This window comes from Schistocerca gregaria, chromosome 1 (assembly GCF_023897955.1).
Source record: "Schistocerca gregaria isolate iqSchGreg1 chromosome 1, iqSchGreg1.2, whole genome shotgun sequence".
In the NCBI taxonomy this organism is placed as follows: domain Eukaryota; kingdom Metazoa; phylum Arthropoda; class Insecta; order Orthoptera; family Acrididae; genus Schistocerca; species Schistocerca gregaria.
Genome location: NC_064920.1, coordinates 217,183,040 through 217,209,344, shown reverse-complemented (window position 1 = coordinate 217,209,344; position 26,305 = coordinate 217,183,040). Strand labels below are relative to the sequence as shown.

Sequence of the window (26,305 nt, the reverse complement as noted above, 5' to 3'; positions counted from 1 at the left end):
TACGGTGTCTGGAATGTTACAAAGGCTATGAGAGTAACCTCTTCCACAGTAAAGCACTGAAACTGGTTGGAAATTAGTGCATCCTCAAGCACCTTTACATGAAAGGTGTTTTTCAATGATATATATTATCTCTTTGGAAAAATGATTTGGTCTCGTCCTTAACAGAAGAAAATAACGGTTGGCCCCTATGATATGTACCAAAATAGGCCTAATTTCATACCAGTTGTCCTCGTGATACATTTAATTGGCATGCAGAAAAACAATGTAGAGAAACTTAACTGCCAAATGAAGTTACAAAGAAGGTACGCAGTCCTGATGAAAATTATGTGCACCCTGCAAAATCCAGAATAGGTCGCTGAGGAAAAAGTCATTGACTGGAAGCAAGCTGACTTATTATTCCAATATTATGTGTTTTGGGCTTTGTCATGATCAGCAGTGTCTGCTTATGATTATAACTACTACAACATGTAATGTAAGTATCTGTGTGCAACATCATTTTCCAGCCTGTTTGACGATGGCTACATCCAAAACATGTAATAATGGAATAATGAAGTCAACTTGCTTCCAGTCAATGATTTCTACCCCAGTGACCTATTCGGATTTTTGCAGGCTGCACATACATAACTTTTACAGATGCTGATCACTGATAAGAATAGATCAAAACAAATTACTGCAGATAAAAAACCAAAGGTTGAAAATATTAGGTTCTTTCATATTCCTGAAGTTATTGGTGCCCAAAAGATATTCCTTGTGGTTCAATGAGGAGCACTTATTTTGTTCACATTTACTGCATTTTTGTCTAAGAGCATCAGCAAGCATGCTACTTTTACTATAAAGTTGATTTTTGCCAATATTCTCAACATTATTTAGTGGCTATAATGATTTTGACTTTCTAGTCAAACAGGGCATGAAAGGGGAGCAGTGGTTGGGAAAGGAGTGAGACAGGGTTGTAGCCTCTCCCCGATGTTATTCAATCTGTATATTGAGCAAGCAGTAAAGGAAACAAAAGAAAAATTTGGAGTAGGTATTAAAATTCATGGAGACGAAGTAAAAACTTTGAGGTTCGCCGATGACATTGTAATTCTGTCAGAGACGGTAAAGGACTTGGAAGAGCAGTTGAACGGAATGGACAGTGTCTTGAAAGGAGGATATAAGATGAACATTAACAAAAGCAAAACGAGGATAATGGAATGTAGTCAAATTAAATCGGGTGATGCTGAGGGAATTAGATTAGGAAATGAGACACTTAAAGTAGTAAAGGAGTTTTGCTATTTAGGAAGTAAAATAACTGATGATGGTCGAAGTAGAGAGGATATAAAATGTAGACTGGCAATGGCAAGGAAAGCGTTTCTGAAGAAGAGAAATTTGTTAACATCGAATATAGATTTATGTATTAGGAAGTCGTTTCTGAAAGTATTTGTTTGGAGTGTAGCCATGTATGGAAGTGAAACATGGACGATAACTAGTTTGGACAAGAAGAGAATAGAAGCTTTCGAAATGTGGTGCTACAGAAGAATACTGAAGATAAGGTGGATAGATCACGTAACTAATGAGGAGGTATTGAATAGGATTGGGGAGAAGAGAAGTTTGTGGCACAACTTGACTAGAAGAAGGGATCGGCTGGTAGGACATGTTTTGAGGCATCAAGGGATCACAAATTTAGCATTGGAGGGCAGCATGGAGGGTAAAAATCGTAGAGGGAGACCGAGAGATGAGTACACTAAACAGATTCAGAAGGATGTAGGTTGCAGTAGGTACTGGGAGATGAAGCAGCTTGCACAGGATAGAGTAGCATGGAGAGCTGCATCAAACCAGTCTCAGGACTGAAGACAACAACAACAACAACAGTCATTACTAACCACCCATAAATACTGCTTGCCCAATGGCTAAGACAAAAAGCCCAATCAATATTATGGGCTTCTGATAATGACTAAACCAATGAAATAGGTATAGCCACAAAATAATGTTGTGAGTATTAACTGAAATGAACTTTATAGAACAGTTACTTCTCAAAATTCAGTGCAGTCGTTCTTTTATTTTCACATCTCAATTATTGTGCAGAACAGCAGCTAGTTGCTTAACAACATTGGTCTTTGGTCATTACCATTGGCAAAATGGAACAGTTTCCCAGCATAAAATGGTGAACAAGTAACTTGCCTAAGATTCTGCATGAGACAATTCACAGCAGGCCAAGAGAATTTACTAAGGATGTTTCCAGAAAGCCTCGTTTCCAGCCTCCCGACATACGCCATTATAGACAACTAAAAGAAGCTGTGCTTTCCATTGCGATCAGTAACACTGGATAAAGATGGACAGTATGTACCACATAATTCAATGAAGTTCCCCAATTCTTTGAACATCTCATCTCAATGCTGACGAAGGAATTATTTTGAACATTTTGCAAGAGAACCTGTTACATGCATATGCCTACCAGTTACTGTGTCACCTGTCGCCGTAAAATATTTCTTAATAAAAAAAATTGGTTCAATAGGTACCGAAAAATGTCAAAGAGTGTTTCTGACCCCTACTTTCTTATCCAGTTAGTTTGGTGAACTATGAAGGCAATATCAGACTAATAACAGCGCACACACAAAGGCATTTATGTGGTCATTATTCTTACTCTCCATATACGAGTCGAATGGGAAGAAACCCTTATATAAGGTATATAGGGAAATACCCTCCAAGAGCCACTTCACAATGGCCAGTCGACTATATACGTAGATGTAGAACACAGAAAGTCAAGTGTTACATGAAACTGAGTAAGCTATACAACATTTGACATAAAGAGTAAAAAAAGGTGTGTGTGTGTGTGTGTGTGTGTGTGTGTGAGAGAGAGAGAGAGAGAGAGAGAGAGAGAGAGAGAGAATGGGTAGCATGATAGAAGAAAAGGAAGATGGTTCTCTTTGGCATGCAAAATAATGTTGAGGAAAGAATGGATAGCATTACAGAAGAAAAGAAATATGGCACTCACTGGTAAGCAAAATGTGAATTAATTCTACAGGGTGAAGCGAAATTTGCACACTCTGGCTTCAAAGCATACCTCCTGACATGTGAGCCATAAAAAAAATGTCCCTCACAAAATTTCATTCAGAAAGTATATCTGACATGTATGTTAACTGCCTCTGGCAGCAAATATTAGTCGTGCTGTACAGCCGGTGCTGTGGATAGAGTTTTGGGTTACCATGCAGGAGGTCGATGGTTCAATCCTGGGTTGAGGTATATGTTTTTTATTTGGTAAATGCAATCCAGGAAGTACGGTATCTGGCATCTTAATCATCAACAGCGATTGCAGCGGGTCCTCTAGAAAAAATTTGCACTTACATACAACAATCATGGAAATGGAAGATTGGTCAGCTTTGTAAGAAGCCCTTTCCATGTTGAGGGCGTGAATTTATTCGCACCACTTCATCTACTAGATGCGAAACCTGCTTTCTCTGTACCCTCCTCCAATAGCCCCATAGATTAGATCCAACTATTATTCTTGCCTCATTCAGGTCCATTACATTTCATTAGGGCCTTACATTACCAGTAGAACTAGCAACATGCTTCATGAATAATTTCTAAACTCAGTTACTATTTGTATGTGTTATCACCATGGTTCCACTAATTGTGCCTTTCAACACTGAGTCTAGTAACCACGTGCTGTTTAGTACCTATCTCAATGCATTATTATTATTCGAAACCCAACACAATTGGAGGTGTTGGGATGAATCAGGCAGAACAATATCTGTCAGAGGGGTTATGCACATTAGGTGGAACAGTGCGCAGGACTGTTGGCATGTTTATACTGTTAAGTTCTGTCCGCCAGACAGGGGCTAATTGCGAGCAGAGTAACGCATCCGTGACAGGCTCCAATGTACAAACATATACCTATTGAATTTTCTTATTGTAAACTTCTAAACCAGTGTGGCAGACATATGGCACACAGAAACGATGAATATGTGGATATGCTTCTGGTCCTTGGTGCATCTGATAACTGAGCTAGTGTTGCCACTAGTGAATATGCTGCTAGATATCCACATACAGACGACATCCAGATAAAAATGTATTTCGTCATCTGGAGCTGTGCCTTCAGGAGTCAGGTTCTCTCCTTCCACCATCGCATCACAGAGGTCATCCACAGACTCCCTGTACTCCAGCTAATGAGAAAGCTATTCTGGAGGTCATACACCAAGAACCTCATCAAAGTACATGTAACATAGCAAGGAAATTGTGTTTCTTGCAATGCACGGTCATTTATGTGCTGCATGAGCATGGACTGCACCCCTATCATTATGCTTTCACACAGCACCTGCATCCTGCACAAAGCCACAAGCGGATGCAGTTCTGTGAATGGTTCTAACAACAGGAAGCCAACAATGACTTCATGAACACCATAATATGGTCAGATAAAGCAGCATTTACTCGCAAGGGTGCCTTCAATATGCACAATGCCCATCACTGGTGTGAGGTTATCCCGCATGGCACCCCCGACCGTGGCTAGCACTTTCGCTTTGTTACCAACGTCTGGGCCAGAATATTGGGCGACAGGTGTTTGGGTCCCTATATGTTGCCTGACTGGGTGACTCCACGAATGTATCATGCATTCCTCTCAAACTACCTGCCTGATGTGCTGGAAGTTGTTCCACTACATGTTTGGCAGAGGATATGGTTCCAACATGATGGTGCACCTCCACACTCTGGAATTAATGTGTGACAGTATCTGGACAGCATATTTCCAGGGCAACGACTCAGACATGGAGGTCCAGTTGCGTGGCCATTGCGTTCACTTGACCTAAATCTCCTGGATTTCTTCCTGTGAAGACATCTGAAGGAGCACATCTACTCTACAACGAATGTGGAAGAATTGGTAGTAGGTGTTCATGCTGCACTTGTTACTGTGGATGCAGCTTTGCTGTGAAGGGTGCACAGTTGCACGATCCGAAAGGCTGCGCAATGTTTGGACATGCAGGGAGGTTGGTTTGAGAATCTGTTGTTCCTAGAACAAGGTATTCTTTTGTGAAGGTAATGCAGTCATTAACATGGACATTATTAATGTCACTGGTTGTTAATTTGTGACACCTGAACACTTATATTACACGTAGTATAAATGACATGTAGATGTTGTATAATTGTACTGTGTTATCATCTTTAGCATCTCGAAATTGATATTGTTTTTGTAGTTGTTCTGTCCTATGACATGTCATTTGATTCAACTGTCTATTTCTTATTTGTCTAACCACGTATTTGTTATGTTAAGCATTACACAATGTTGTAAATTTAGGATATGGTGTATATTACAATATGAAATGTCAGAATGAAATTAGCAAATTAAAAAAATGCACACCAAGCCAGGATCAAACCCTCGATCTCCTGCATGCTAACCCAACACTCTATTCACTGCACCAACTGTACAACAAGACTACGTGCTGACAGAGGTAGTTACCATACATGTGGTTATAGTGTTGCCCGATTGCCACTCTCTAACGTCCTTTTTCTGCCAGATGTACTCGCCGGACGAAATTTTGTGACAGACATTTTTTTATCGGTAGCATGTGAGGAGTCGTGCTGTGAAACCTGAGTGTGCGAATTTCCTTTCACCCTGTATAAGGTGCAGTCAAATGAAATTGAGACAAATAGAAAAAAAGCAAGTATTGTTTATTATTTCAATAGCAATCACTGTAATCATTTATACATTTGTCCCACTGTGAGGCAAGACAGTCAGAATGTTTTCCAATGCCTACAGAACTGTTATTCTACCTAGGCTCACATCTCTTTATCCAAAGCAAGTCGACAGCCAGAAATGTCTTTCTTCAAGGCTCCAAAAATCCAAAAATTGCATGGGGAGGGACTGCAGCAGTAAGGAGGGTATCTAAGGACTTCTCTACGAAACTTTTGCAGCATACTCTAAAAATGTGGGCAGGCCCTCATGTTGCCAGGGTCATTTCGAGTATGCAGTATATGTTTCACTAGGAATCCCTAACACATCCTCCATACAGTCCCGACTTCCCCCACGCAATTTCCATATTTTTGGAACCCTGGAGATAGACATTTGTGTCTGCCAATTTGTTTTGGGCAAAGAGGTGCATGCATGGGTACAATCATGGTTCCATAGGCAACTGCACACATTTTTCCATGAAGGCATTGACCACCCTGTCTCACAATGGATAAATGTGTTAACAGTTCTGATGATCACTTTTGAAATAATTAACAGTTTACCTACTTCTTCCCATATGTTTTGTTTTCATCTGACTGCTCCTTATAGTAATAACAACAAAACTGAGGGGTGGAGGATGGGAGGGGCTGGGGTTGGGGCTGGGGCTAGTGCAATGTCACGGAAACAGAGATTTGGTATGAAAAATGACAGGAGAGAAATTGATGATGAATGAGTTGGAAAGATATGGGCAAGGAAGGGGGGGAAGTAAAACTTTTAGGCAAAATGTCTGAGGGAACTGCGCAGTGCAGAGGAACTGGACCTGAGAAGAAGGGCATTCAAATGTATTACAAATAATACATATGTGTTGTTCATTAAGTAAATACAGGTAAACCAAATTGTAATTGACTCTAAAATTGTGCATAGAACATAAACCTTAACATTATGCAATGACTGTTCAACAAACTGATAAAGATTTTGTGATGCATAATAGCAAAGTTCTGCAAATTCATCCAAAGAATAGATAAACTGAGGATACAAATGTCCCAATAACACTTCATTCATTGGCAGAGATGAACATACTCAGATTGATTGGAAGGTATAACTTACGCACAACAGAAAAATTTAAAGGTACGCATGCAACAACTTCTTGGTAATACATTACTGGCCACTAAAATTGCTACACCAAGAAGAAATGCAGATGAGAAACGGGTATTCATTGGACAAATATATTATACTAGAACTGAGATGTGATTACATTTTCACGCAATTTGGGTGCATAGATCCTGAAAAATCAGTACCCAGAATAACCACCTCTGGCCGTAATAATGGCCTTGATACACCTGGGCATTGAGTCAAAACAGAGCTTGGATGGCGTGTACAGGTAAAGCTGCCGATGCAGCTTCATCACGGTACCACAATACATCGAGAGTAGTGACTGTCGTATTGTGACGAGCCAGTTGCTCGGCCACCACTGACCAGATGTGAGGGATCTGGAGAATGTTCCAGCCAGGGTAGCAGTCGAACATTTTCTGTATCCAGAAAGGTCCGTAAAGGACCTGCAACATGCGGTCGTGCATTATCCTGCTGAAATGTAGGGTTTCGCAGGGATCGAATGAAGGGTAGAGCCACGGGTCGTAACACATCTGAAATGTAACGTACACTGTTCATTGTGCTGCTGTCAATGCAAACAAGAGGTGACCGAGACGTGTAACCAATGGCACCCCATACCATCACACCGGGTGATACGCCAGTATAGTGATGACAAATACACGCTTCCAATTTTCGTTCACCACGATGTCGCCAAACACGGATGCGACCATCATAATGCTGTAAACAGAACCTGGATTCATCCGAAAAAATGATGTTTTGCCATTCGTGTACCCAGGTTCATTGTTGAGTACATCATTGCAGGTTCTCCTGTCTGTGATGCAGCATTAAGGGTAACCGCAGCCATAGTCTCCAAGCTGATAGTCCATGCTGCTGCAAACATCGTTGAACTGTTCATGCAGATGGTTGTTGCCTTGGAAACATCCGCAACTGTTGACTCAGGGATCGAGACATGGCTGTACGATCCATTACAGCCATGTGGATAAGATGCCTGTCATCTCGACTGCTAGTGATACGAGGCTGTTGGGATTCAGCACAGCGTTCCGTATTACCCTCCTGAACCCACCAATTCTACATTCTGCTAACAGTCATTGGATCTCAACCAACGCGAGCAGCAATGTCGCGATAACAATAGGCTACACTCCGACCTTTATCAAAGTCGGAAGTGTGATGGTACATATTTCTCCTCCTTACAGGAGGCATCACAACAACGTTTCACCACACAATACTGGTCAACTGCTGTTTGTGTATGAGAAATCGGTTGGAAACTTTCCTCATGTCAGCACGTTGTAGGTGTCACTATCGGCGCCATCCTTGTGTGAATGCTCCGAAAAGCTAATCATTTGCATATCACAGCACCTTCTTCCTGTCAGTTCAATTTCGCGTATGTAGCACATCATCTTCGTAGTGTAACAATTTTAATGGCCAGTAGTGTATTTTGGTACAACAATGATGCAACTCCTATGCACATAGCTAACTGGCATTACACAATTTTGGTAGACTTCATTGCATGTCACATTTATGTATACAGTTTTTATATCTTCTACATTTAATTGCCATTCTGACAACATTCATATCATGTAAATTGTATGTAGATGAATATATCAAAATAATCAGTAAGACTTACGGATCAGGCAACAAAGAAAACTTATGATTGGGATATCCTTGATTCCCAGGTCCACCTGGAGGCCAGTGATGTCCACTGTGACCTGCTGCATCGTTATTCCTCCCTCCAGACCCACGTCTCCAGCGGAATGAATCACCTGAATACCTGCTCATGGTTGAGATGTAAGTTCATGCCATTTGGTGTGATACCTGAAACAGATTTTGTATAAAACAGTGAGTAAAAATATTTACAGTGGCTGAGAGGATAAGCTACTGTTCCCACATGAGAGTGTATGTTGCATGGTACACACAGGATGACTACTTACCACTATATACATTATTCACAAAACTTAGGGGCGACACAGACAAAGCAACGTAACATATTGACAACTTTGTGGAAATGACTGAAAGCTAGATGTCACATGATGTGAGGTCAGTGTGGCTATAGCACTAAATGGGGCTAGCCACACAACAACAGGCAGTTGAAGGAATGGTATAACACTGCGTGTCTCAGTGTCTCAATCAGACAGCAGTTACAGTGCACTTTGGTGGTGTTCTTCATTACAGTATGGGCCGGAGAACATGCATTGCTATCCATGGTGATGACAACTCATGTTAAGAAACCACATCCCACCTTTTGCAACTGTTACGGCACAAAGTCAAGTGCCGACACAATGCCAATCAGAAATGGTAGAGCAGAGAGGACTGTGACACGACATTAGCCAATTGTACGCTGACCAACCCATCTCTAGGATGACAACGCAACAGCAGCAGCCTCTATGTGAAGGGGACATAAGCGCCACACCCGACTGGTTGTGGCCCAGTCTAAGAGAAGCATCAAGACTAGCAACTTGGATAGAAGCGTCAAAGCTAATTGTCTTGTTTGTATTAGAATTTGTATACTGAAGAAGCTTGTTTATTTTGGATGTTGCCCTTTGCTTGCAATGCATCTAAGGAATTCTCAAAGTTAAGTATTGTCATTTACTTTTCATAATAAAGCTCATTAATACAGTTTGTTTCAATAGATGTTTAGCAATCTGAGAAAGCAGGTTTCCTAGACACACCACAACTGACAACTAGGTAGGATTCAACATTTGGTGACGAGTTATAAGAACCCAGTGCCTGGCAGCCACTGATTTTCTTTTGTGTTTTGCTGGCACATTAATTCTACATTGTCTTTTCTTTGTAGGAGTGTGTTTACTTGTTTTAGTAGTGTCTCTTATTGTGTTTTTGCTAATCAGTGTTTTCAGGTGGGTGTTGCAGAAATTTTCTTTGCTGTGTGCTTATTTTCATTGTTTGCCTCGTCTGTTTATCGCAATGAACAACCCACTTCACCCCGCCCCCCTCCCCCACTCCCCCTGCTCATGCGCCTCAGCTACAAGAGATGGATGTAACACAGCTAACACAGATGTTTCAGTTTCAGACCCTGCAAACTGCTTACATTGCTAAACACAGTACAGCAGTTCCTGATGAATCACACCACAAATACAGTACAACAGACACCTACTGTAGCTTCTAGTGTCATACCGCCTTTAATGAAAAACGAGGAATGGCTCGAGTGGTTACAACAGTTTGAAGCCCAAGTAATTGCTCACAACATGCCAGCTATTGTGAAACTACATTACTTTTTGTCAACGGAAGGAAGTGCAATTTTTTGCCTCATTCAGAAATTGTTCCCTAACGCAACTCTTGAGTGAACTTTACTATGATCTGGCTGTAGATTCTCTAACTAACTATTATGACCAGCAAGTGACGGTAGTGGCAGCTATATAACAATTCTTTAATTGCAAGAAATGGTCAGAACAAACTTATCGTGAGAGGGTAACAGATTTGTGGGGCATGACAAGGACATGCAAATTCAAATGTGTTTGTGGTGCTTTATATTCAGATGTTATGTTGTGTAATGTGATCATGTACAATGCAACTGATGTCAAACTTAGATAACAGATTTTGAAACAGTCCGATCAATCATTTCAGCACGCAGTGCTAGTGCTAGATCAATACAATTCAAGTGCTGTGTCAGCCAATAAATTTGAGTAGCCACCAATTTGTCGGGTCGAGTCGTCCCTTGCTTACAACTGGCCCAGTAGGCAGTGACAGCATGTGTGCGCCACACTGCATAAACCATTCTCCACAACACGTAAACAGCTCTCTAAATAGGCGAACAGAATTAAGTCATGCTCTCGGTGCTATTCACGGAAAAATTGCCAAGACTGCCCATTCAGACAAGTACAGTGTTACGATTGTGACAAGAAAGGTCACATACAATCTGTATGTTTACAATGGAACGTACATAAGAATTCTGCCCACTCACAAAAATCTAGTCACAAGGTCCATGTAATCAATGCAGCATATTCAAAGTCTGCTGCGGGCATTAGCAAAACTAGCAAAGAGTTTCTTCACTGCTATGCCAGATCAACAAGATTTTTGTTCATTTGTACATTAGTGCAAAAAGTGTGAAATTTCAGTTGGACACTGGTGCCTCTGTTACATTTGTGAATCATAACACATATGAATTGTTAGGTTCCCCATGCCTGTCTAAAACTAGCATGCACCTGACGGCTTATAATAGACAAGACATTCCCATTCTCGGAACAAGTACTTTGCCTGCCATGTATCGCCTGCATATGCGAACTGTGACTTTTATTGTGCTACAATCACGCGATTGTGAGAACATATTTGGCCTTGATTCATTTGACTTTAAAATTCAGGACAATGTGCTGTCAGTGACTGAATTCAATGCCAAAAACAGTGTAGCTAGCTTACTGAAAGAATTTCCTGAACTCTTTTCTGAAGGTTTAGGCAAGGCTAAAAATTTTGTTGCACCTATTACTATGAAAGACAAAGCTCAGCCGAAATTTTGCTGGGCCAGAACTGTTCCTATTGCATTACGGGACGAAGTCGCTGCTGAACTTAAAGAATTTCAACATTATGGAGCTACTGCGCCCATACAAGCTAGTCAATAGGCTAGTCAATTGACTATTGCTCCCCAAGCCTTCAGGTTGCATTCACTTCTATGTTGACTGTAAGTCTACACTCGCCCTTTGCTTGCGACACATCTACATAATTCTCTAAGTTAAGTATTGTCATTTACTTTTCATAATAAAACTCATTAATATGATTTGTCTGAATTGTTGTCTAGCGATCAGAGAAATATTTCCTAGACACCCCACAATTGATGACTAGGCACAATCTAACAGCAATGTCAAGGTGACCATCAAAAATTGTGGTACCTTCAGTTACTTCCTGAACTATACTGTAACAGTTCTTTCTATGTGTGGTCCATGTTACATGGAGCTGAGTTGCTTGGAAGGTAGTTTCATCCTTAATTTTTGCACACCAGTGATTGGAGAGAGAGAGAGAGGGGGGGGGGGGGGGGGGGGGGAGCAAATGTTGCCAACAAACACTGTGAGGTTAGTGCTTGGATGGTCCACAGTGAAGTTTCACTGGAGTCATTCCAAGTCAAAACAATACAAAAAAAGTACAATTTCCAGCCTGGGCATTTGCAACTTTCGTCAACTTTGACCCATTTATAGCATATGATGAAAAATTGCAATTTTCACAACTGGAACAAAAGTAATAGCAGAAAACTCAACAAACACTGCAGACAAAAATGGCTGTAGCTTTTGTTCTAGTAAGGACAGAACTATGAACGGGTAATTTCGGAAAGGTCCGGGAGCATGCTTTCAAATGATATGCAATGTGCCCACACTCAAACAATGCACACAGTTAGGGCCAGTAACATTGATCTCTGACGTCGAATGTCTCTAACACATCAATTCATTTCAAAACTTATGAAAACAATATATTTGCTTATTCATGTTACGCTATACAATATAGTAAAAACTCAAGTTGGGCTGACATTTGGATTAGGAGATATAATATAATATGTACAGCTGTGTGATAGAATTAAGCAATGCAAACTGCAACAAAAATGACAGAGACTGAAAAACATATTAAGCATTAGAAAGGTTGGAAGCAGTCGTTCCACATAAGGAATGACTACTTTCGATAATTATATGATGACTGTGGACCCAGCCCTCATCAAAATTCTGTAAAAACATTGGTGTAATAGCAATGCACAGTAAGTTGGCAGTGTGAACATGCCAATAGGAAGCATTCTTCTTTTTAGCAATTACAGATATGTTAACAATTTGAAGAGGTCAACAGCAAAACATATCTAATTTTGATGAATCACAGGTAAGCTGACAGTCTGAGGAGCAGACAGCAAGCATTCTTATTTTGACAAATAACGGGTAACCAAGAAGAAGAACAGGCTATAGTAAGAAATTTTTATTTTGATATTCAGAGTCAAAACTTTTAATATGTACCAACCAATAGCAAGCATTCATCAAAAATGCGGCACAACCACACAAAGGTTATTATGTTCCATTGCCAGGCAGTAACTGGCAAAATAGGAAATTGTGTGTGTGTGTGTGTGTGTGTGTGTGTGTGTGTGTGTGTGTGTGTGTATGAAGTGTCTGTCACTGAAGCTGGGATGGAAGTTGAATGCATGTACAAAGTTTAAGTTGTAGCAAAATATGTCATGTGTTGTGGCATCATGGACACAGAGTTTGAGAATACAGTATATTGGTGAAATCCCTTCAGGGACAATTGGTATGTGGTAAATCCACAGTTATCATTATCTTTTGCTATCCACCTCACGCCAGATCAGTATGCTGCGACAGCTGCACAAGCAACTGCTCGCCACCACACCACAGGTGTTACCTGATGCACTGAAGTAAGGCCTGTTAGCCGTAGAGCTGTGGATCAACACCAGAGAATCTACCGTCACCCTCCAGAGCGAACCTACAACACTGCTAAACGTGCCATCTCAAAACTAGTGCCACCAACACCAGGTCTATACTCATCTATATTTAGACCGATGTGAACCTCTAAATCTCAGTCTATACCATGCTGTCAACTGAAAATTATTGTGCAGCTCTTAAGATTTGTATGTTGTTACGGTACTGACTTTTCATCGCATCTAGGAAGTTTCATATTAATTTCTGTTGTGCAGTCGTGTGTTGAACCAAATAAACAAATTCAAAAACCAGTGTCCCTTTGTGTTGTGTGCCACAATGTAACTGGTGACTTCAGATTGAACTTGCTCGTGTTCCATTGCTCGAGCTGTGGGAACTTGCATGGGAGTTTTGGCACTTAGTTGACACTTTAGGTCAGAAAACTTTTCAGTGAGCTATGGACTTTTGTATGCTGAACAGCCACCACGGCCAAACCACCTCTTGCTGCCGTTATGCAACAGCTGATGGCTCACCAAGTGGAAAGTCAAAAGCATACGGAGGAACTCCAGCCGACTGTCAATCCTTCGCCATTCCCACTGTACGAAGAAAAATAAGACATCTGGGACTGATATGAAAAATGTCTGTGACAGCACTACTGCGTGTAAGGCAAAAGACGAGGACAATGCCAAATCCCTTTTTTTAGCATGAATTTGGCGACAAAGTTATCAGTAGTTGTGCGAGCTGGCCTCCATAATGAAATTCGGAAACTTACCTTCAACAAATTTGTTCTTTGTTAAGTGCTCATATCAAAGACATTGACTCACGATTTCTGCTCGCCTCGAGTTTTACCACTGTCGCAAGCAATTTGTTTGATCCTATAGTTTAGGAGGCTGAACTCCATGAGCTAAGTCACCAATGCAAGTGTTTTACACGTACAACCAAAGAATCTTATACAGAAGACATGATCACAGTTGCAATTATCTGCGCAGCACAAAATAAAGAGTTTTGGTTAAAGGGTTTACAGCTTGATGATCCTTCATTAGATAAGGTGTTGCATATATACACACACACCAGCGAGCACGTCCTTCCACATGAAAACAGTGATTCTCATGCCACACAGGTTGCAACAGCAATACCAGTCCTGCCCGGACTGTTTTCAGAATAATGCTATAGACAATTGTCTGTTCCAGTGATTGGATTGCATTAAATGCACATGACAAGATCACCTCGTAACTGTTTGTCAGGCAGCCATTCCTGTTTCACAATCACAGGATCAAATGGACGTTAACCTTAAATGTTGTGCACTCATCACTGAGGGAGGGTCCTCCAACAAACTGCTCACATCACTGCAGATGGCTGGGAAGACAGTCAGCTTTCAGCTTTCAAGTCAGTACAGATGCCCCCACCAGTCTCATCAATTTTCAAACATATTTACAACTACAGGCACCTGTACTACCTCCAACAGATTGATGGTTGGTTGGTTATGCCATGCAACACACTATGATGAAAGCTCAATTTACCACAAAAGCCAGCCGGCCAGAGTGGCCATGCGGTTCTAGGTGCTACAGTCTGGAGCCAAGCGACCGCCACGGTCGCAGGTTCGAATCCTGCCCCGGGCATGGATGTGTGTGATGTCCTTAGGTTAGTTAGGTTTAATTAGTTCTAAGTTCTAGGCAACTGATGACCTCAGAAGTTAACTCACATAGTGCTCAGAGCCACTTGAACCAGAAAAGCCATTTACAAAAGCTTAACTGAGGACGTAACTTTCCAAATCATAAGCAATGCTGATACTGAGAATCTTTTCAGCCTCAAACCATTTATGTCTTTTGGATTTTCCATCAACCACACAGTAAATCTGGTCTCCCAGAATGTTACACCTACCACCAAAGAACCTTATACAGAAGGCATGATCACAGTTGAGGGACTGCAGTGGGGAAGCCAGTGGGCACTCTAGCGAGATCTTCTCCTGAAAATGCAGAGTAGTGTGTTTACATTTTGCGGTGTCCGGTTCCAGCTGTAGCGATTATAAAGCTTCTGAGTACTGACAAAGTTATTTGTGCTCTGTTATATAGTTTTCAGTGGTGTTTCATGCTGTTTGTGGCGAAATAATGATTTAATAAACTTTCGGAAGCATTCGCTCACAGTGTTTTTCAGAGTTTTCTGTGCATCGAAGTCATTTAGTAATTTTCAGCTGACATTTCTTATTATTTCTAGTGAAATATCTGAGTAAAATTTTCATTTACTGTTTTAACTTCGTTGAGTAGTCCAATGGCCCCTTGAATTTTTGGTTTTAGCTAATAATTTTGTGAAGCTTTGTTGGTATTGGTATTAGCTGTGGTTTAGTTGTTTTAATAAAAGTACTCGCTTTCTTAGTAGAGAGAGAATTTCGAGACTGCTATTGTTAGTTCGGTTGGTGTACCTGAACTTAGGTAACATAGATGTATAGTTTTTTTCAGTAACTGTAAAATTTTACCATAAGTGAGAAGTGTGGGCCCTGCCATAGATTTGTGAGTAGTGGGTTACGGTGTGGGATTTGTTCAAAGTATTTTCATTGGGGGGAATGCAGTGGGGAAGCCAGTGGGCATTCTAGCGGATCCTCTCCTGGGAATGGAGAATCTTTAGTAGAAAAAAGTTGATACAGGAGCAGGAGCATAAGATTTGTGCCCTTCAGGTGCAGTTATAACACGCAAAGGAGGAACTAGATAGGTTGGGGAGGATGAAGGGTGCTGGGGAATGGGAACTGGCGGTTAGTAAGAAGGCAGCTAGGAAGATGAGGTATTCAGACAGTTACACTTTGTGTATATGCAATAGATTTGACCAACTGTTGGAGTTGAGTGGAGAGGAGCCTCTTGTAGCTGTAGGTGCAGGGAACATGCAGCAGTCCTTAGCAGTTAGGAGGCGTAAGGTCAGTTGCAACATCTAACAGAAACAAGAAGGTTCTGCTGCTAGGTAGTTCGCACAGTAGAGGTGCGAGCCAGCAGTTGTGGGAAGTGTTGGGGAGTGAGTATCAGGTCACCAGCATTGTCAAGCCTAGTGGAGGGTTGGCTCATGTGACTGACAGTGTAGGGAAGTTATGTAGGAATTTTACAAAGGAGGATCAGGTAGTGATAATGAGAGGACCAGGAAGTCTTGATAAGGATAGGGAATTCGATGTAGGTGGTGACCTGGTAAAGGTAGCTACTCCGACTGGTGGCACTAATGTGCATTTCGTGCAGCTGTTTCAGCATCATGATCAGCTTCATATTTACGTGACTGTTAGGCGCATTAGCATGAGGCTGGAGAAGGCACTGATGGCAGAGGGCATGGGCTGCATAGCAGTGGTGCCAGTTGAGATGGTCAATAGGTTGGATTTCACTATGCATGGCCTGCACCTCAATAGGTATGGGAAGGAGAGGCTGGCAAAGCTTATAGGTGACAGTGTAGTGGGTAGTGGTGGGATCACTCATGGAAAAATTCCTGTAGCAGTTGGTGTTTGAGCTGTACCATTTTTAGATCGAAGTCAGCTGATAGGTGTACCTGCTTAAAGGAAGTCCCTCTAACTACTGGCTCACCTTCAGGGGACGTAATGTTTCCAAGTAGAGAAGAAATTAGCATATTTCATCAAAATATAAGAGGTATCAGAGTTAGTGAACTGCTTATAGATGTTGACTCTGAAATTATTGGTATATCGGAGCACCACTTAAATAATTTGAAAATTCAGAGGCTTCCTTTACCGGGATACAGATTAGCTGGCTGTTTTTCAAGGAGTTCCTTGTGGGGTGGAGGTGTGTCCATGTACATAAAAAACAATATTCCATTTGAGTCCATAGACTATCACGGCACTGCACTGAACATATATTTGAATGTAGTGCAGGGGCAGTTGAATTTAGTGAAACTAAACTTCTAAGTTTTGTTGTTTATAGGTCACCTAACTCTGACTTCAGAGCATTTCTACTCAAGTTAGAGAGACTTCTTGATTCACTTTATAGGAAGTGCTAGAAATTGGTCATATGTGGCACAAATTTATTTTAAGTTCCTTTACCCAAAAGGGAGCCAACGACCTTGCCGCAGTGGTAACAACAGTTCCCCCATCAGATCACCGAAGTTAGGTGCTGTTGGGCTGTGCTATCACTTGGATGGGTGACCATCTGGTCAGCTGAGTTCTGTGAGCAAGCAGGGTGCACTCAGCCTCTGTGAAGCAAACTACGTAGCAACTCGATTGAGAAGTGGTGGCTCTGGTCTCATAAACTGACATACGGCCGGGGAGAGCAGAGTGCTGTCCACATGCACTTCCATATCCACATCCAGTGATGCTTGTGGGCTGAGGATACTACAGCAGCCAATCGGTACCATTGGGCTTTCCAAAGCCTGTTGGTACAGAGGAGTTTATCCAAAACGTACCATTATCGGTTTCAAATCATTACAATTGATCATCAGATGGCTTTCAAGTGATGCGCTTTTTATTGATTGGTTGTTCCAAAATGTAAATAATACATAACTATAAGCAAGCCACACAGATGGTTGTGTTACAGATTTGCACTGGGACATGACTTACGTGAAATGTTGGTCTGGAATATTTGTTTTCATAGTTTTCGTCCAACGAATTACGTTCATAGTTTTTGTCACATTCTTATTGTTGCACACATAAATTTGTATCATTGAGCACTTTACATTACATTTCCACCACATTCTTATTGTTTCACACACAAATTTGTATCACAGAGCAATTCAGATTTGCCACAGAACACATTTCTAACACGCCTCACATGTTTTGAGAGATACAAGGTGTTTAGAAGTACGTGAGTGTCAAATATGCTATGATATATTGTAACATTATAAATATGTCCCATATCTGGAATAGGTTCATATATTCACTAATGCAACTGAAATGCATTTTACACTAGTACAGAAATACATTGATTTTGTGAATTTTAGAGTGACTACTGTTACATTATAAAGATCTTCCGTATCAAAGATTTATTTTGTTATTTTTTTATAATGATAAGACAGTATATTATTTATTTACATTTAGCAATATGAGAACTGTAGTAACACACAAATTTGCTACTTAATCTGCAAATGGGTGTAGGAATATTATTTGCTTTGGAGGGTGAAAAATAATTTTTGTAAATTTTTCAGGAAAGAGGTGTTAGCTAACTCAGTTTGTTCATTAAAGATATAGTCTGGGGTGCTGGGTGTGTGTGTACTTCTATTTCTGCTAATATATTCATACCGGCTCCTATTTCTTCTAAATGTAAAATTTTTAAGTTGTTCTCAATGCAGATTTGTTCAAGTTGTCAAGCCTTAAAACATCAATGTGTTCTTTGTATCTAACTTCAAAACTTCTACCTGTATGTCCAATGTCGAATTCTGAGCATGTATTACATCTGAGCTTGTATAATCCTGATTTACTGTAGGGACACTTGGAGGTATTTACATCATGGATTAATTTTTGCTGCAATTTATTATTTGTGGTAAAGCTGATTGTGATATTTTTGTTTTTAAATAAGTTTACTATTTGGTATGATAGTGGGCCTATGTATGGGAGAGCAACATATTTATGTTAGGCTTCTGTAGAACACCAATTTGTTTTGGAGTGCATGTTGTGTGGACTGCTGTTAAGTGGATCCGTGGTTTTTGTTTGCATTTTGTAGTGGCGTTTTTCTATTATTATGGGTTTACATCCATTATTATCAGCAACTGTTTTAATGATATTGATTTCATTTTGTTGGACTGTGACACTCATTGGTACTTTTTTAATTCGGTGTACCATGGCTCTGAAATATCCCATTTTTTGTTGGCGGGGGTTTGGTTTCTTTTGGTTTCCTTTGCTGCTTGCTCAATTTACAGACTGAATAACATTGACGATAGGCTACACCCCTTTCTCACTCCCTTCTTAAGCACTGCCTCCATTTCTTGTCCCTCAACTCTTACAAATACAGTCTGGTTTCTATAGAAGTTTTAAATAGCCTTTCGCTCTCAGTATTTTACCCCTGCTACCTTCATAATTTCAAAGAGAGTATTATAGTCAACACTGTCAAAAATTTTCCTTAAGTCTACAAATGTTATAAACATATGTTTGCCTTTCCTTGACCTATCTTCTAAAAGAAGCCGTAAGGTCGGTATTGCCTTGCCAGTTTTCTCATTTCTCTTGAATCCAAACTGATCTTACCAAGATCAGCTCCTAATAGATTTTCCATTGTTGTGTAAAGAATTAATGTTAGTACTTTGCAACCATAACTTATTAAACTGATTGTTTGGTAATATTCATGTCTGTCACAGCACCTGCTTTCTTTCAAATAGTAATTATTATATTATTCTTGAAATATGAGGGTATTTCGCCTGTCTCATATATCTTGCACACCAGTTGCAAGAGTTTTGTTATGACTGGCTCTCCCAAGGCTATCAGTAGTTCTGACAGAATGTCGTCTACTCCTGAGGCCTTGTTTCAACTTAAGTATTTCAGTGTTCTGTCAAATTCTTCTCAAAATATCATATATCCCATCTCATCTCCATCTATGTCCATTTCTATTTCTATAATACTGCCCTTAAGTACAACTACCTTGTTTAGACCCTCTATATACTCCTTCCACCTTTCAATCTGCCCTTCTTTGCTTAGGACTGGATTTCCATCTCTAAGTTCTTCATATTCATACAGCTGTTACTCCTTGCTCCAAGTCTCAAATTGTCATGTCGATTGTATCCATCTTTGCCCTAATGATATATGTTTCTAAAGTCTTAGATTTCTCCTCTAGGAATTCCAGCTTGGCCACTTTGCACTTCTGGTCAATCTCATTTTGTAGATGTTTGTATTCCCTTCCACCCGCCTCATTTACTGCATTCTTATATCTTCTGCTTTTATCAATTAAATTCAATACCTCCTGTGTTATCCAAGGAGTTCCACTAAGAGTCTTCTTACCTACTTGATTCTCTGCTGCCTTCACTATTTCATTTTGTAAAGCTATGCATTCATCTTCTACAGTATTCCTTTCTCCCGTTCTTGTCAATTGTTGCCTAAAGCTCCCTTTGAAACTCTCAACAACCTCTGGTTCTTTCAACTTATCCAGGTTCTATCTCCTTAATTTCCTACCTTTCTGTGATTTCTTCAGTTTTAATCTACAATTCATAACCACTATAGTCAGAGCCCACATCTGTCATTCCAAATGCCTTAAAATTTAAAATATAGCTCCAAAATCCATCTCACCATTATATAATCAATCTGGAATATTCTGATGTCTCCAGGTCTCTTCCGCATGTATAACTTTCTTTCATGATTCTTAAACCAAATGCTAGCAATGATGCTCTGTGCAAAACTGTACCAGTGGCTTCCTCTTTCATACCTTTTCCACAGTCCATACTCATCTACTTTTTTCCTTCTCCCCCTTTTCCTTAAATCAAATGCCAGTCCCCCAACATTATTACATTTTTGTCTCCTTTAACTATCAATAATTTCTTTTATGTTGTCATACATTTCTTCACTCTCTTCATCATTTGTGGAGCTACTTGACTATGAACTTGTACTGTGTGACTGTGTGACTACAATAATGTGTTCAGCATGCTGTTCTTAGTAGCTTATCCACATTAGTATTTTCTTATTCATTAATAACCCAATGCTTGAATTATGCCTATTTGCTTTTGTTTTCATACCACTGTATCTGTCTACCAGAAGTCCTGTTTCTTCTGCCACTAAACTTCAGTAATTTCCATTATATCTAACTTTAACCATTCCATTTCCATTTTTCAATTTTCTAATGTACCTGCCTGATTAAGGGATCTAACATTCCATGCTCTGATTCGTAAAACACCAGTTTCGTCTCTCCTGATCACCAACATCCTCCTGAGTAGTCCCTGTCTGGGGATCCAAATATGGGAGAAATTATGGTTGTAGTTTCCTCATGTTTTTTCAGCTGTTTGTAGTACCAACACAGCAACGCTGTTTCAGATGATATTACAAGGCCAGATCAGTCAATCATCAAGACATGCAACTAGTGAAAAGGCTGCTGCTCATCTTCAGGAACCATACATTTGTCTGGCCTCCAAACAGATACTCCTCCATTGTGGTTGCATCTACAGTGAGGGTGTTTGTATCACTGAGGCAGCAAGCCTTCTCACCAATGACAAGGTCCATGGTTCATGGTGGGTTACACTGTGCTACACTATATTATTCCCGCTGGTCATAACAACACCTGAACAAAAGTATTCTCCAATTCACCACCCATCAGAAATTAATCTCTAATGCAAATCCAACAAGACTTACATCTCTGTGATATCACAGGATTTGTTCCATGCTTGTATGAAGGTCACTCATGACATGTGTTTTGAATGACAATGGAGATACCAGCAGGTTTACAAGAAGATTCCTATATCACATGGTCCTTCACCTTCATCCCAAAAAACCTGACATCTTTACAGTGGACAAGAATGATGTTCCTACAAAAGTATGTGTGATAACAGCAACAAGTCAACAGGCCTTTCCCCAAAAGACGCACAAACGATGTTACATAGTGCTACACAGTATTGAGGCATGGTAAGTCCTGACAATACATTTCATTGTGTTTGTTTGTTAAATTTGAACCTATTTGCCCTGCCTTCCACACATGTATTAAAGTGGGATAGTTATATCATGTTTTGCATCACTGAAGGCCAGAGGTAATAACTATGACCTTGCACATTACAAATGTTTTCTACTGATCTGTTCACATTGCTACCACACTATGGTTAGTCATCGCACAACCTTTTTAAAGCATTTTGATGATGACTGTGTCCAAAGCCTTAAAGCAGAAATTGAAAGCACCCATTCTGTATGCAGAATGACTATGTTCAGCCTTTTTAACTGTTAATGTTTTTCAATACTTTAACTCTTTTGTTGAGGTTTACATACACAATTTGTACTTCTGGTAATAGTTACGTAGTGGACCGTCATTTCCCATTTTCCATAGACTTGTACACAATGTGACACAGGTTTTCTGAATTTATATCACACCTTTAGTTTTTATCATGAAAGGTGTGTTAAATATGGTACAGAGTGTTAAATACAGCGTGAATATAAACGTTAGGCTGTGCCTCAGCTCAATCTCTTACCACATCCATTCCCTGGCATTCACGTACACTGACTTTGCCAATTCGCAACCAATTTATCACCTAATAACCTAATCTAAAGTTTAGGCTAAGGAACAGATCAGTCTCTCACTGCGACAAAGATTTCAGAGGGGGAGCATTGGGGTCCAAAACCACACACCAGCCACATAGCTTCCTTGCATAACACAGCTGTTATTAAGTTGTATCTCCTAATCCAAATGTAATCTTAAGATGATCTGCATAAAGAAGCAAACAATTTTTTCATCAATTTTGAAGGAGACATGTTTAGAGTTATTCAAGGTCAAAGACACTGAGCTTAATTCTGTTTCACAGTTCTAGTTCTGTTAGAACAGAGAATACAACTGCTTTTGCCTGCAGTGTCTGTTGAATTTTCCTCAGTTTTATAACTTTGGGCAGCCTTTACTTTTGTAGTACTTCTGTTACATTTCTGTTATTAGGCATTATTCTTTCATCATGTGCAATGAACACACCAAATTTGAAGGCAATCTTACATGGTCAGACTCACACCTGTGTTGATTCGACATGGAATTACTCACCAGCATTTACATAGTTGTACACCACAAGTATTGCATACAGCTGAGTCTTCTCACTCCACTACAAGGTTGTTCACAAACAGTTAGGGGTTTCTTTTTACCTCTAGAGCCTCACCACAACAGGCTAGTGAACCTCACAAATACAACTTTTCCCTCATTTCCTGCTACACGTGTCCCAGTAATGCATGGCACTACACTTGATTAGCAATGTCTCTGCATGCAGTGGGCTACAATAAATTGCATGGGGATATCCCAGGCTGTTGTACCTGTCCCAAATTACTCAATGCTCTGACACCTAGCAGAGCTTAAGCTCCTTGTTCAATCTGACTAGTTTCCACCCTGTATAAAACCACTTGAATGCTTAAAGTGCACTTAGGGAGTTGGGGAAATAAGTGTGGCCAACTTTATTCCCTCATGGAAGATGGTGCATATAGTCTTCTAATAGATAATAAATGCTGATCCGCACACCTGCCCCCCCCCCCCCCCCCCCCCATAAACAGATCTGGATTATATTGAAGCCTTGTACAACTGAAGCAGACATTCCCTGTCTGTGGCTCATGCAATCCCAGAATTAAGAGCCTTAAAAAGACTTTGCTTTCATGTCCCTTGGGTGTTGCAGCTAAGTAAGGCACCTGTCAAATATGAAGTCCACAAATCTCATTAATGCTTTCATGCTGTCAGTTGCACCCCTCAGTCATTACCAACACAGACAGAAGTCAATAGACATCACAGTCTTCACTGAGAACTTGAAGCTTGTATGTAGCATCCACTCTTCCAACCACTTGAACGTCAATTACAACTGGCAGGTTGCTGTTACTCGGTTAAAGGAAGAGTGGATTACAGCAAACTGGTCTACATATGAGGCATCATGAACATCATATTACTTCAGTCCTCTTCAGGGGATGGTGTTTTCCTGTTCAAAGTGTTTCGAAAGGATTTCTCCATATCAGAATTTTTCTAATAGTGTCAAACAGACAACTACAAGATGCTGATTGCATAAGAAAGTATGTTTTATTGCTGCTTCTTAGGGGACCTGACGATGGAATATCTTCTGAATTCAACTAGGAACACTAACACAGTAGTTGCCTGTATTCAAGAACCCAGTGAATAAAGCAGATCACTCACAGGTCTAAAATATTTTCTACACAGTTTATGACGGCGACAATGTCGAAACCATTTGGGCACATATGGTCCTTCCAATGTGTCAAACGAGAAATCAACATAATCTCTCTCGACAATTAAGGGGATTGTAGACTCAGATAAATGTGTCAAGAAAGTTTTATCTTTCTGCTCCTGTGAAGTGTCAAATACACTGTAATGCAGCTTATCCTGACAAGGTGCCATATCATATCTAAAGCTGCAGATAGATCTGAATCCAACTTCCATATGAAAAAGGGAAAGCTAAAAGAGTCTCTGTTGTTTTAATTATACTCCCAAACACTGCCTCTCTTGGTGATAGCTCTCTGTTGCTAGAAGGCATCCTGGCTGCTGGATACTTCAGCAAAATTTTCTGCCATTGTCTTTCTTAGTGATCAAGACATTAACATGTTGCTTTACACCAGTATCCTCATTTCCAAATAACTGAAATCTGTCTTGTAAACCCTATTTCTCCCAAAATATCTGGTGGAAATTCTTTCAATTGATGTCTGAAATGCTGAAACCATCTGTAGTACTACTAGTCCACCTAGCAGATAAACGAAGTGAGACGTCTCAGTGACAGTTGAGATGAAATAATAGCTGAATCAGAGAAGCTGAATTTTGACTGGCAGTAACAACAGTTATACATTTAGTCCAAATTTGGGCACCGTCCTTTGCTGTGTTTAGAAGGCACTCCTGTCTCCATAAATATAAATCCTCCCAAATGTTGCTTACAGATTTGTGGAAATGGTTTGTTCTGTTAACCAGAATTCAAAAACACTTATTAAGTATCCTATGTTTTCTCTTTAACAATGTGCCAACATTTTCCCCCAAAATCTGGAGGAACACACAGTGTACTTGCAAACTCCTCCAGCACCACTGGCCTACCACAAACTGTAACCTGACGTCTTTGTTCTACCAAGGAACATGCTGCCTCCGTAACTGAAAACATTCTATGTAGAACTGCCTCCTATGGATTCGAAATATTACTGATGCTATCATGCTGCAAGCCATGTCGGATTCAAATACATCTATAAGGGAATATGAAATCAAAATGAAAACTTCATAGTTGCATCATGAAGAAGGGATAAGACAGAAAAACTAAGGCAGTGGAACTTACTGCATATAAACAAAACTATTAGTCTTGTTGTGTTGCTATTGGTGATTTTTGCTGGGTCCTCCCATGATGTGGAACACAAACTAACACCGAGAGGGTGCCACACAACATGGTCAGCCTCAGAGAGGAACAACATAGTTATGGGCAGACGCCATAGACGGCACACACAACACAGACCACATATGCTTCCTCCATATGTCACACCAATAGTCCCCATGTGACCATCCATCTGCCAAACACAGATATAAACAGATGCACAGCTCAGCTCAGACAGTGTGTGTATCAACAATTAATTCAACAGTGCCAACACCTTACTGCAAGACAGCACCAGGATCTGTCTACAGTCGCTGCCCAGAAGGGCCTAACTGGACGGTCTATCAGTTATGTTCATCATTGTTCACTGGATACAGGACCAGACCAGTGTTCAAAGTCAGAGCAGTACAAGTGAACTTTTCACAACACTGCAACACATCATCCACATTTCACTTCCGTACAAAGCTATACTCCACAGAAGAATCTTCAGAAAACATTTCCTGACACATTTATTTTACATAATAACAAATTTCTTATTTGCAGAAATTCTATCTGGATTTTATATCCTCTCTACTTTTGCCATCATCTGTTACTTTGCTGCCCAAATACCAAAATTAATTTGTTACTTTTAGTGTATCATTTCCTAATCTACTTCACTCAGCTTTGCCTCATCCAATGGAGCTACATTCATTACCCTTGCTTTCATTTTGTTTGTGTTCACCTCAAGACCTCTTTTCAAGACACTACCATTTCTGTTCAACTCCTCTTCCATGCCCAAAGCTGTCTCTGACAGAATTACAATGCCATCAGCAAAACTTAAAGCATTTGTTCTTCTCCCTGAACTTTAGATTCCCTTTCAAAATTTCTCCTTTTTCCTTTAGTTCTAGCTCAATATACAAATTCAACAACACCAAGGCTCACTTCATCCATGTCTTTCATCAACTCTTACAACTGACATCTGATTTTTGTACAAATTATCAATAACATTTCACTCCTGTATTTTAACACCACTAAGCTTAGAATTTCAAAGAGTGTATTCCTGTCAACATTGTCAACAGCTTTCTCTAAGTCTACAAACACTACAAATGTAGGTTTTCCTTTCTTCTGTCTTTCTTCTAAGAAACGCTGTAGGGTCAGCACTGCCACATGTGTTTCTATATTTCTATGGACACCACACTGATTATTCCCAAGGTCAGCTTCCACCATCTTATCCATTTTTCTGTAAATAATTCATGTCAGTATATAGCAACCTTTACTTGTTAAACTTATGATTTGGTAATATTTACATTTGTCAGCAACTGCTCTCTTTGAAATTATG

At 40.2% G+C, this 26,305-nt stretch overlaps 1 protein-coding gene across 2 annotated transcripts in view; it reads right to left on the bottom strand.

Annotated features, from left to right (window-relative positions):
• Positions 1 to 26,305, bottom strand: part of LOC126337228 (uncharacterized) — a 204,113-nt gene that overhangs the window by 159,254 nt on the left and 18,554 nt on the right. For both annotated transcript variants that reach the window (XM_050001449.1, XM_050001450.1), the window contains one exon: positions 8,370 to 8,557. In XM_050001449.1, the coding sequence (XP_049857406.1) occupies positions 8,370 to 8,521 (152 nt within the window). In that variant the 5' untranslated portion in view covers positions 8,522 to 8,557. The remainder of the gene's footprint in view (positions 1 to 8,369; positions 8,558 to 26,305) is intronic.